At 47.5% G+C, this 13,136-nt stretch overlaps 1 protein-coding gene across 4 annotated transcripts in view; it reads right to left on the reverse strand.

The window, feature by feature from the left end:
• Positions 1 to 2,201: 2,201 nt before the first annotated feature.
• Positions 2,202 to 13,136, reverse strand: part of slc38a4 (solute carrier family 38 member 4) — a 28,435-nt gene continuing 17,500 nt past the window's right edge. For all 4 annotated transcript variants that reach the window (XM_011490891.4, XM_078941682.1, XM_020714244.3 and 1 more), the window contains exons 10-16: positions 12,321 to 12,470; positions 11,773 to 11,852; positions 9,056 to 9,156; positions 8,860 to 8,984; positions 6,251 to 6,395; positions 5,476 to 5,573; positions 2,202 to 5,376 (exon numbers count right to left, since the gene is read on the reverse strand). In XM_011490891.4, the coding sequence (XP_011489193.1) occupies positions 5,272 to 5,376; positions 5,476 to 5,573; positions 6,251 to 6,395; positions 8,860 to 8,984; positions 9,056 to 9,156; positions 11,773 to 11,852; positions 12,321 to 12,470 (804 nt within the window). In that variant the 3' untranslated portion in view covers positions 2,202 to 5,271. The remainder of the gene's footprint in view (positions 5,377 to 5,475; positions 5,574 to 6,250; positions 6,396 to 8,859; positions 8,985 to 9,055; positions 9,157 to 11,772; positions 11,853 to 12,320; positions 12,471 to 13,136) is intronic.

Genomic DNA, 13,136 nt, shown 5'->3' on the forward strand with positions numbered 1-13,136 from the left:
CCCTAAACCGTTTTTTTTTAATCTCCACATGTTGTTTATGTCTGGTAAGGGTTGTCTGTTTAGCTAAAACTTTTCCAAAGTTCCGACCCTGCATGCCACAAGGTGCGTGAATGTAATTGGTCCTTCCTAAACCGGTTCCACATGTCCTGCTCTGTCTGAATGGAAATGAGTTTACAACTGTTTGGCTGTTTTGTGAGTTTTGCTGCATTAATGTCGTAAGAAAAAAAAATCATCTACAGAATTCCAAAACTCCAGGTGTCAAAGTTTTAAAGCTCGGGATCTGTTGTCACCTGTCAATCACCAAAGCACGCCCTCATTTGTTATGTGGTTATGTTATGTGCTCTTCTTTGAACATGATTTAATAAAAAGGTTTAAAAAAAATGATTCCGCCTGTTATGAGCAGAAAATAAAGTAACAATTGTCAAAAATGTTTTTGCACCGAGACTAGACGTAGATTCATTTCTGGTCCACAAGTGATCTTGTGAACATTAGATTCAATGGTAAATCACTTTTTTAAAATTAGCCCCCAGTGGTCAAAGGAGGAACTGCAACGTTTAAAATGTTCTTAAGGTCTTCAAATTCTGTTGGCAGCAATATATGAGCAAGAAACTGTCACAATGGAGGTGATGATGAACAATTGATCAGCTATTAGTGATTGATAACATCTGAATGCAGAACTGAAATCTGCACAAATCCCACTTTTCCCAAATGAACGGTGATTGCCTGAAAGTAAGACGATCAGATTATTTTCCTTGTGCTTTTACAAGACGATGGAGGGAAGATGTTAGTAAGTTTTGTCACTAATGCGGCCGGGCATTTTCCCACACAGACGGTTATTCACGGTGAGCGTGTTCCAGGAATGCAGCCCACTGTCCGGAAAGGTACAGTTAATCCTCAGGAAAAGAAGATTTGGGGCAGAGGGGTCACAGAAGGCAAAAGGTTTGTGTGAGAGTGAGGACGGTGGAGGCGTCACTGCCGAACCAGACACAAACCGTGGAAGGGAGTGAAGGAAGCACGGCGGTGTGTGTCGGTGCCCAGGTACACCGCTGCAGGACTTTTCTAATAGTGTGACCCTTGTGCTATCCTAGGCCCTTTAACATTGGGAGTTGGGTCATCTAGACCCACTAGACAGTACTCTGAACCTTTTTTCTTCAATGATTTGTGATCTTCACTGGTGTCCATGGATTACATGAAATCTTTCCACCTTTATCCATAACACGTCAATGTAAGGGTGGGGTCATTTTGACCCCACAAGATAGCACAAGGCTTTATGGTTTAAAACCCAACTATATGTTACATCATTGAACTGAATTGTGGCTAAAGTGAATCGTTGCATAAACACACGTTTGCATGTGTTTCGATTGAAAGAAGTTTTTATTTTATTTTTTATGCTAACCGAAATGGTTTTCCTCGTTATTACTCGCCGATTTACAAATAATAATAAAAAGATTTTTCTGAAATGTTATAAGCTTTTTTTGTTTTTTGTAAAACACAAATCAAATTGAACTGAAACCCAATCAGAACTCGTTTGAACCCAACTGCTGGGAAAGAATCGTTGCAACCTTCCTTTTTATATTGATATTTAAAACATCAAAAATGTGTTCTATAGGTCAGTCCACATTATTTTAGTTTTAAGCTAGAATGGGCTAAATGATGGATATCATTTTAGGCTCTTTTCCCCTTTTAACCCTTGTGCTATCTTAGATGACCCCACCCTTACATTGACGTGTTCTCCCTACCATGACAAAGGTGGATAAAGGTGGAAAGATTTCATGTAATCCATGGACACCAGTGAAGATCACAAATCATTGAAGAAAAAAGGTTCAGAGCACTGACTAGTGGGTCTAGATGACCCAACTCCCAATGTTAACGTGCCTAGGATAGCACAAGGGTTACATAAAGTTTTCCAGTCACCTTTATGCAACAACTTGAACAATTTCTGGCTTAAAATGACGGTAAATAAGGACGGTTATGAAATCTCATTGGAGTTGTATGATTGAGGCAGGTGCTACATGTCTACAGTAGACGATAAAAAACAGAAGCAGCACTTTATTTTGAAGGCCTAATATCACCTTATTGCTATGCCAAGAGCGTGGCTCATCCAGACAGCAGTTAGAGGAGTAACACTGCTTTGGTAAACACTAACAGGCCTCTCCTCAGAGTTTCTGCACAGAACAAATCATAAACGCCAAACTAAACAGTTCCTCCGGCCATTTTTTTTTTTATTGTTCATCATACAGAAAAACAGCATATTTGATACAAAAAACCCCAAACATTCCATCTGTTTTGGATAAATTACAGCCTGATCCACAAACACTGATTCTTCACCTCTCCTCCCATCAGCCCTCTCTGCTCCACTTCAGCCTGAGCCGATCACGCAAATGAGGTTAAAACTCCATGAAGGCCTCAAACACCTGAGAGGGGTTCAGGTGAAGAGTCAGCGACGGCTGCACCCGCGGGACCCAGACTGCTGACTTCATCGCTGCAGAGAACTTTCAAGTAACGTCATGGAAGGAAAATAAGGCCACATTTTCACAGCTGTTGCTCTTCCAGCGGCGCGGCGATCCTCGGCGTCTGATGTTTTCTCACACCGGATCGTTTCTGGCTCTTTCTGAGAAGCTTGTGAAGAAGTCGGCTCTTGATTGAACGCAGACTAGAGGTTCAGACATGAGCATCTCTACAAATATACAGGCATCAGATGAAAGAAAGGCTACTGTCATACAGCAAGAACACAGGAGACTAACACAAACATATATATATATATATATATAATGTACTAAAACACTGGATTGTTTGATACTTTCAGGTACATCTACCCCAACGACCCGCTCACATGCTGCGAGCGCTGCAGTACCATCCAATCAAGAATATTTACACAGCATGTACAGTTGTCCAAAAAAAGACCAAAGTTGTCCAAAAAACAAAGCACATAATACACTATTTCACTTGAAATATCCATTTCTTTCACATACTTAGATCCACAAAAGATCTATAAAGTTGTCCACTTTGGCTGGATGTGTTGGCGACACGCGAACGACGAGAGGTTCTGCCGACGGCTGCGGTCTGCTGCTGAAGGCGGCGAGAGGGACGATCCCAAAAGGCACCGATGCGGACATGTAAACCTGAAGTGAAGCGGCACGCCCCGCTCAGAACCACAGTCAGGGGAACGTTAAAAAAAGAGCTGACAGGAAGACCTGGCAGCCTACCGTCGGCGTTGGTTGTCGTATCGATCTCACTGAGAAGTTTGTGTTTAGTGCAGCACTAATTTACTGCTACTTTAAGGCTTAAATCCCTTCTTATTGCTTCATTTCCTCGGGGGGTGGGGGGTTGTTAGGCGAACGCAGTGGAAATGCTGGATAGATCTCGGATCTGGAAGGTCACAGAGTAAATATAAAAAGGGTAAAATTTTAAGACAAAGGCTCAAAATAAAGTCAATGAAAGCAAAACCTAATGTGAGCTTTGAACGTGAAACATTACAGTTTTGAAAACTTTGTGGATCAGTCGAGTAAAAATGAGTTTCTACGTACTTTCAAACGTTTGTCACTTCTTGGCAGGTTTGTGCCCGACTCGTTAAAAGGGATTTGGTTCAGAACCTGAGCGTTTCTTAGCTAGCTAGAGATAAAACATTTCATGAGTCATCTTGCACAAGAACCAAGACTAAAACTAAAAAACGAGCAAAAAAAACCGTCGGATTATTAACTACAGAGACATTGCAAGAGAGCTAGCGATGTATCAACACTCGTACCACCAAAAAAAGTCAAGTTAGCATGTATTAGCTAGCGTTTTTTTGAGTTGTCCTAGCATGCTTACCCTGATCGGCAAACAGAACTGTTGACTTGTTGACTGTCGACTTTAAAATCTGTGGTTGGACCATTTTAGATCGTGTTTTTGCGATGTTAGCTCGTCTTTTTCTTGATCCAGCAGTGATGTTGCGTAACATTTAGAAACAAAACATTTCAGTTAATCCTTTAACACCGGCGCTCCAGTGTTAGCGGTTTTAGAATAACCGCAACTCTCCGACCATTGACGCAAATATTTTAACGTCATTCTAGGGGATTACGTTCATTTAATAGATTAGCTTGATTCACGCGAAAAACCAAGTGACTCTGAAGCGTAGAAAAAAAAAAAAGGCCTGGCACCATTTGACGCCAAGCTGCTTTTTTTTTCTTTGCTTCGGAATCCGTTGGATTTATGGAACTTGCGTAAACAGTTGAAGAATTAAGAAAGTACAGAAAACGTGCATCATTTTGTGTCGCGCGCACGACCTCTACACGAAACATCTTCACTGATTGTTAAACACGGGGGCTCCAGTGTTAGCGTTTTTCGAATAAACGCAACTCTCCGACCGTTGACGCAAATATTTTAACGTCATTCCAGGCGATTACGTTATTCTTTCGTAGATTAGCTTGATTTATGCGAAAAACCAAGTGACTGAAGCAAAGAATTCAGAATGGATTAATGGAACTTGCGTTAACAGTCGAAGAGTTCCGATAGTACAGAAAAACGTGCATCATTTTGTGTCGCGCGCGACCTCTACAGTGTCAAAGGGTCAACTTGTAACTGAAACAGTAAAAATGATTGTGCGGAAAATTCTGTGGACAGTGTGGAAATGTTGTGGTATTTTTAAAAAGCTTCTAACAGAAATGCTAACAGCGACTGTTTTTTAGTGTTATCTGGTGTTTTGACAGATTGTTCTCTGCGATCTGTAACAGCAGGAAGTGATGTCACTTCTTTTCCGCTCCTGATAAATATTTCAGCATAAAAAGACCAACTACTGGAAGGCCGTAAAGGACTACTTTACACGGCGGAGGCACGTCTTGGTGGTGAGATTGTTCAGGTCCCTCGTAAACGTAGCTTCACAGTTGGAATTCGAACCGCCGGGGTGGGGCTCGATGGCTCCTCCCACTGCGTGACATCTTCTAACTGTTGAAATGCATTGGCATGTAGAGGAGGGTAGTGAAGCGTCCTGCTCCAAGTGCTTCTGCTCTCTGAACGCCCCTCGGCTGTGGGAGGGCGCAGACTCCGCAGCCCCTCAAAACAAACACACACACACACCTGCAGCAGGTGAGGCTGCAGACACGCCCAGTCTCTTCATAGATGAGGGGTGATAACTTCATGATGGGGCAACATTTTACAGCAAAGTTTGTTCTCCAGCTTTTCATTCAGTTGTTTCGGTTATGTCACATTAAAAAAACGACGATGAAAAAAAACACCGCTCCTCCGTGGAGTCCTGGCTCCACATGACGCAGATAGGTGGGGGCGGGGGCGGGTTTAGTGTTTTTTGTGAGAGCCTGGCGGGTTGTGGATCCAGTCGAGGATAATGAGCGACAAACTCCCGATCATGAAGAAAATCCCCACGACCAGGAAGATGGCGGCCTGCAGCGACAGGTGGAGGAGGAAGAAGAGGAGAGTCAGCGTCTGCAGGTGAACGGCGCCAGCCTGTGGGAGGAGCTAAAACAGCGAAGGAGCACTTACGCCGATCTTCTGTGTGGAGAGCATCGGCAATGACTTCACCAGGCGGAGGTAGAAGGCGGCTGGAAGGATGAAGATGAGCATGGTGGCAGCAGAAGCTCCTGAAAGGACAAGAAAGATTCAACCAATAAAACTTACACAATCCATGCATGACAGACACGCCCATACTTCATGGTAACGTGAGGCTGGGTTGATAAAATCAATAAATCGATCAATAATCGATCTATAAAAGTAGAGATTGATCTTTTATGCCTTTCCTTTTCCGCTGACCTAACGCAAAACAGCAGGAAACACAAGTTTGTTAGCTTGATGCTAACGCATAATGGGATTTCCCATAGGACGGCTAATGCTAACGCTCAGTCGACCTAAACATCCATTGCTGACTAAATGAACAGCTTTAAACTGAAAAGCAGTTTTTTTGCTCAAATCTTCTGGAATAAAGTGTAATGCTATAGAGCTCCACCTAGTGGCCAAACTGAAACGGCCTCCAGGAGAGGCAGAGCAGAATGATCTGCACCTTTTTGTTGAAGCTTCTTCTTTTTAAAATGTTACAGTAAGTGAACTGTATCACATTAATATCCTCAAAATCGAATTGAATCGGAGAATAAAAGAAAATCGCAAATGGAATCGATCCAAGCTGTAGTGAATGGAATTGATTCTGGACATTACTGGTGCTACCCAGCCGTCCTCACTGGTTCAAGTCTGAAAGACTCGACATTCAACATGGAGGAGGTGAAGACGTCTGTCGTGTTCGCGTCTGGGGGGCGTCGGGACTGACCGATGAAGCCGAAGATGTCCCTGATGTTGGGGACGCAGATGACCAGCGTGTTGTTGAAGGCCAGGATGGCGAGAGCGAAGAGCATGTGGCGGATCCAGCTGAAGTCTCGGCCGCTGCAGAGCAGCATGTTGATGGAGGAGCGGATCTGAGCAAACACAGAGGATCCTGTTAGAGAGCTGAAGCCCAGAGGGAAGCTAAAGAAGCTCAGACCGTTTCTGGGTTTTTGTAAACCGTTTCTCAAACTTCGAGCGTCACGGTTACTGAGCGTCTTCCTAAAGCAGCGGGTTGGAGTCCTCACTGGGTGAAAAGTTAAAGGTTCGAGCAGAGCCGAGGCGCTGCAGGTTATCAGGCCACACAGCCGACTTCCAGCAGCCGCTGCCATTCAGGAGGGCTGCAGATTATCTCCCACAGTGCAATGCAGGCACGGGATTGCATCAGCCACTACTGAAGGAGGGGCGGGGCTTGACAGCAGGGGGGCGGGGAGGTGAGTCATAAGTAGTTTCTTTTCACATCGAGACTCCTTCAACTGTACAGGGAATAGAACCTGCAGCCGATGTGAAGGTGACAGACAGGAAGTGGATATTTAGGGCTGACGATGTTTAAAAATAAAAGCTGCACATCACCTAAAATGACTTTGAAGAGCTCTCTAAAGTCTGCTGCCCCCCCCCCGGCGCACACACACGCACACAGACACACACACACTGTCTGACAGTAATGGCAGAAGTGGAAAACTAGAGTCTCAGTGATGAATTTCTCTGGGAGGCATCAAACTAGCAGACGGCAAACCGTCAACCTGCAGTGGAGACTTTCAAACTGGAATATTTACACACACCTGCGCAGACACACGCAGACACACACTCGTGCATACACACATGCACGCAAACACAGAGATACAGACACACACAAATACACGCAGATGGAAGCACAAGCGCACAAATACAGGCAGACATGTATACACGCACATGCGAGAAGACACACAGAGACGCAGCCACACTTGCATACACAGACAAGCACACACACACGCACACAAAGCCAACATACGGCAGTCGCATTTCCGTGGCCACAAAAAGACACACTAACACAGAACCGATCACACGCACCTGCGTTTGCACTCGTGCAGACGCAGGTGTATGCAGAGACCTTTGAACTGGAGCTGGGTTTGGTTCTCCACTGAGGCTTTGGTATGTTCAATGCACTGATGTAGGTGTTAACACGACCAACCGCAGCCCCCTCCCCCGGTCTGAGCTTCTGGCCGTGGCCTGAGAACCGGGACATGTCGGCCTCCACATAAAGCCCCCCCCCCTCCATTATGAGCAGAATCCAGGCAAAGCCCCCGCCGACTGTACCGGGGCTGTTCTCTCCCACAGGACCCCACGGGAGCCAAGGGCAGCCGCAGACACAGCTCACACCTTAATCTCCAGCTGAAGGTCGCCAACATTTACCCGCAGCAGCAGCAGAAGAGGACGGCGCCGTGACTCAAAGGTCACATGGAAACCCAGAGAAGGTTTGGGCAGCTCTGCTGAATTTACCGAGTTTAACGAGTTCATTAAAGCTCCCCAACTCTGCACATCAATGCGGCACATTGCTGTTCCACAGCAACTGAGCACGCCGACTCACAGGAAGACGCGGATCTCCAGAACCAGCAGTTTAAAGCTCCAGTCAGTAACTACAGAGGACGGGTCCAACTCTATGTTCAAGGCTTCTACTGTTGAGTCCAGCTGAAGTGTTTAGGATCTTTTTAACACAGTCAGGACTGTCCCACACTGAGAACCAAGGCAGACTCCCACTGAGTTCTGAAGCTACATGAAGCTACAAAAAGATTCCTCTAAAAACAGAACTTTAATAACACCCCCCCCCCCTCTCATCATCCGGTTCCAGCGTTTGTTTCTTTAATTTCTAAGCTCTGGGGGAGTTTTTAAGACCAGATATGTGGAGGAATGTCTACCCACCCCCCCGTCTGCAGCCCCCTCATGTGCTTTGAGGAGGCGGTCGGGTGTTTTTCCACTCTCCTCTGCAGTGTTCATGTCTTGCGTGTGCGCCTGCATGACAGCGCAGATGCCTGACAGGTCATTGTGCTGCATCATTCTCGCTCAGCGGTTTTCCCAGTGATGCCGGAGTAAAAGCAGCGGCTCTGCTGCCCCCCAGTGGCGGCTCCCCGCCAGTGCAGGACAGCGCCATAAATGATGTGCTGGAGCGCTAAAAACAGAACCTCCACCGTTGTCCTGGAGTCAGATAGGGGACGCGCTAAAATTATCCCGCCACCATAAAAGGAGGTGGAAAGCAAAAGCGGCGGGAATGATTGGAGGATGAGGTGAGCGGACGTGACCTTTGACTCCTCAGGGAAGGCCTGCGTGGACTGTAGGGATTCAGAGGTGTGGGGACATAAAGTCCTCCTTTTTCACAAAATAGGTGGAAAAAAATCAACAACCCTGCATCCAGAAGAAGATGGCGCAGAGCGGCCGTAACGCTCGATTTACAGGGGTGGGACGTGTTTGTGCGTCTCCTGAACAGCCAGGTGCTCTGACGCAAATCCAATTATGCTCCCCCCCCCAAAAAAAACAAAACAACAGGCTGCCATAGAGGTCAGAGAGAGGGCGTGGCGTACTCACGGGAAAAAGCACGATGGGCACGGTCAGCGTGACGGCGGTCAGGACAGCCAGACGCACCAACAGCAGCAAGGTGTCAAACTTGTAGACCTTGGTGAAGGTGTGGAGCAGCTCAGCTTCCACTCTACCTGTGGAGCGTAGACATGTGGACGTTAGGAGGGGGGGGGCGTCCTGGTGGGAGCAAAAGGGCGTATCTTACCGTAAAAGGTGAGGTAACCAAACAGCGCCGACAGCATGTACATGATGAGCATGGCCATGATGGACAGGTTGGAGACCCTCTGCATTTTCCTGCGGCTGCGGCTGTTTGCAGAGAAACATGGAAACGGAACTGAAACCGGTTTGGACCGCTCTGCTTTTGTTGGCCTTAAAACCTCAAGCAAAGTATGAAAGTCATCCTGCAAACGTCAGATATCTCACAAGAAACAAAACCTTCTACAGTTTTACTAACTTTTTATCTCTACAGACTCTATTGAGCTTTTTTTCTGCTTTTCGACTATTGGAAACATCCCAATTAGTAAAAAGAAAGTTGACTTTTTAATTTTGGCTGAAGGGGGAGCGGTCAGACAGACGACTGGTCTGATACGAGCCTTGATCCACGTTTTGGGACTAACAATCAACGATATTTGTCCTTTTAAGCCTCTGCCTCTGACCCTGAAACTTCTGCTTCTGCTGGCAGGAGCTTCACCACGGTCAACACAACCAAAGCGATCCAAGAAAAAGAAACGTATTCAAGAAAAAAAATGGAAACACACGCAGACGCACATGTGCAGACAGACACACACACGCACGGGTATGCAGACACACGCACACACACACACGTAGGCAGACACACGCGCGTATGCAGACACACGCACGCATGCGTATGCAGACACACGCACACACGCACGTACGTGTATGCAGACACGCGCACGCACATAAGTGTATGCAGACACACGCACGCACGTACGTGTATGCACACACGCACGCACCCACGCGTATGCAGACGCACGCACACACACCCACGCGTATGCAGACGCACGCACACACACCCACGCGTATGCAGACACACACACACACGTAGGCAGACACACGCACGCATGCGTATGCAGACACACGCACGTACGTGTATGCAGACACGCGCACGCACATAAGTGTATGCAGACACACGCACGCACGTACGTGTATGCACACACGCACGCACCCACGCGTATGCAGACACACGCACACACACCCACGCGTATGCAGACACACACACACACGTGTAGGCAGACACACACACGCACGTACGTGTATGCACACACGCACGCACCCACGCGTATGCAGACACACGCACACACACCCACGCGTATGCAGACACACACACACACGTGTAGGCAGACACACACACACGCGTATGCAGACACACGCACACACACGTGTATGCAGACACGCGCACGCACGTACGTGTATGCACACACGCACGCACGTACGTGTATGCAGACACACACACACACGTGTATGCACACACACGCATGCACGTACGTGTATGCACACACACGCACGCACCCACGCGTATGCAGACACACACACACACGTGTATGCAGACACGCGCACGCACGTACGTGTATGCAGACACACGCACGCACCCACGCGTATGCAGACACACGCACACACGTGTATGCAGACACGCGCACGCACGTACGTGTATGCAGACACACACACGCACGTACGTACGTGTATGCACACACGCACGCACGTACGTGTATGCAGACACACACACACACGTGTATGCACACACACGCACGCACGTACGTGTATGCACACACACGCACGCACCCACGCGTATGCAGACACACACACACACGTGTAGGCAGACACACACACACGCGTATGCAGACACACGCACACACACGTGTATGCAGACACGCGCACGCACGTACGTGTATGCACACACGCACGCACGTACGTGTATGCAGACACACACACACACACGTGTATGCAGACACACACACACACACGTGTATGCACACACACGCACGCACGTACGTGTATGCACACACACGCACGCACCCACGCGTATGCAGACACACACACACACGTGTATGCAGACACGCGCACGCACGTACGTGTATGCAGACACACACACGCACGTACGTGTATGCACACACGCACGCACGTACGTGTATGCAGACACACACACACACGTGTATGCACACACACGCACGCACGTACGTGTATGCACACACACGCACGCACCCACGCGTATGCAGACACACACACACACGTGTAGGCAGACACACACACACGCGTATGCAGACACACGCACACACACGTGTATGCAGACACGCGCACGCACGTACGTGTATGCAGACACGCACGCACCCACGCGTATGCAGACACACACACACACACACACACACGTGTAGGCAGACACACACACACACACACACACGTGTAGGCAGACACACACACACGCGTATGCAGACACACGCACACACACGTGTATGCACACACACGCACGCACGTACGTGTATGCACACACGCACGCACCCACGCGTATGCAGACGCACACACACACGTGTAGGCAGACACACACACACACACACGTGTAGGCAGACACACACACACGCGTATGCAGACACACGCACACACGTGTATGCACACACACGCACGCACGTACGTGTATGCAGACAGTGACAAACGCAGCGACAAAAACACATTCACACATGCGGTTACACACAAAGACACAAATGTGCAGACACACACTTAGACATTAAAACATGCCTTCATAGAAAGGATTTCTAGCTGTGTTGTTGTTTTGATCTTCATGCTGAAGCTGCATAAGAGAACCATTTAAATTCTCAGTAAAAACATCAAAGTTCGATCTTCTGAAGATCAGAGGGTTTGTTTTAGGAAATCACTGCAGTTTGTCAGCAATGGAGGAAGAGGAGAACCTACTCTTTCAGCTCGCTGTAGATGGGCAGGACCTCAGGGTGGCAGACGAAGGCAAAGGCCAGGATAGGAATAGTGTACGCCGTCTGTGGAAAAAACGTTGGAAATGAGCTGAAGATGATGCCATGATGAAGTTACATAAACCAACAGCCAGTTGTGTAATCTGAGGCAAACACAGGAGAGGCTTTCTTTGACAGCGGGCTGTAATTGAAGGTCAGTGCTCCTTTTTAAGAGGCCCTGAAAACCCGCCTCTCCTCAGCAACAGTGTGAGTCACTTCAGCATGAATAAGCTTTTGTCTGCAGTGGCTTTAAAAACGTCAGCTCACGTCTTTATCCAGGTTTATAACGAAGGTCAGATGTAAATCTGTAAATCCATGAGCACACATGCACAAAGGCTGCAAACGCGCCCAGATCGCTCTACCTTTCCATAACATGACTCAGCGAATCCTCTGCTGCTTCTGTGCTACACACCGCTTCACGCCAAGTCGGATGGAGTGAAACCAACCAAACGGAGGCAAATCAGAGTTTGGGCTGCAGGTTTTCCTCCAACTCACCTGTGAGTTGAACACAAAGTATTTTGGCGTGCACATGTCGTCGTCGTCGTCGTTGGTGACGTTGTGGAGGTCAGAGATGTTCATACTGATGTTTGCCTTGTCAGTCAAGAAGGGAAGCGGGCAGGGCAGCTGGGTCTTCTTGTAGATCATCTGGAAGAACAGAGAGGTCAGCATGGATGCCCACTGTTCTGTGAAAGACGTTACACACTCAGGACCTGCTAAGGTGGCCAAACAGAGGAGCAGTAACACAAACAACAGAGCTTACAGACTGCTGCACGTCTGAACATCAACCTTCCAGAGTCAAGCAGACCAGTCATGGTGGGAAAGGTCATTAAAGGTCAAATGAGGAGCAAAGGAAAGTTGGTGGAGATCCTTTTTATGGATTCCACGCCTGCCCTGTTTGCTTTAAAGACGACTGCAGTGTCATGTTTCATGTACGTTTCTGCAGTGAAGCTGAACGGAGATTCAAAACTTTCCTGCTGCTTCCAGTGGAACCTGTCGGAGCGGCTTTATGGTCTCTGATCCTAAACCAGCAGCTCGGCTCCCTGCTCTGGCCTTTTCCAGAAGTTTCTCATATTTCAAATATTTGCTCCAGGTGTCAATCTAACTTTATACAAAATTAAAGAAAAAAAAAATCCTTTTAAAGACCAACTCAGGGATATCATAAATGTGTCGACCCGTTAACCCCTGAGCTTTGACTACACTGTCCTTTCGACAGCCGTAACTCTTTAACTGTTTATGCAGGCAACATGATTCTAGCAGGTTCTGAGAAAAGCAGCCTTTAAATATTACGCAATGCCTTTTAGAATCTGCTGG

Source organism: Oryzias latipes, chromosome 23 (assembly GCF_053564925.1).
Source record: "Oryzias latipes strain Hd-rR chromosome 23, Olatipes_Hd-rR_3.1".
NCBI lineage: Eukaryota > Metazoa > Chordata > Actinopteri > Beloniformes > Adrianichthyidae > Oryzias > Oryzias latipes.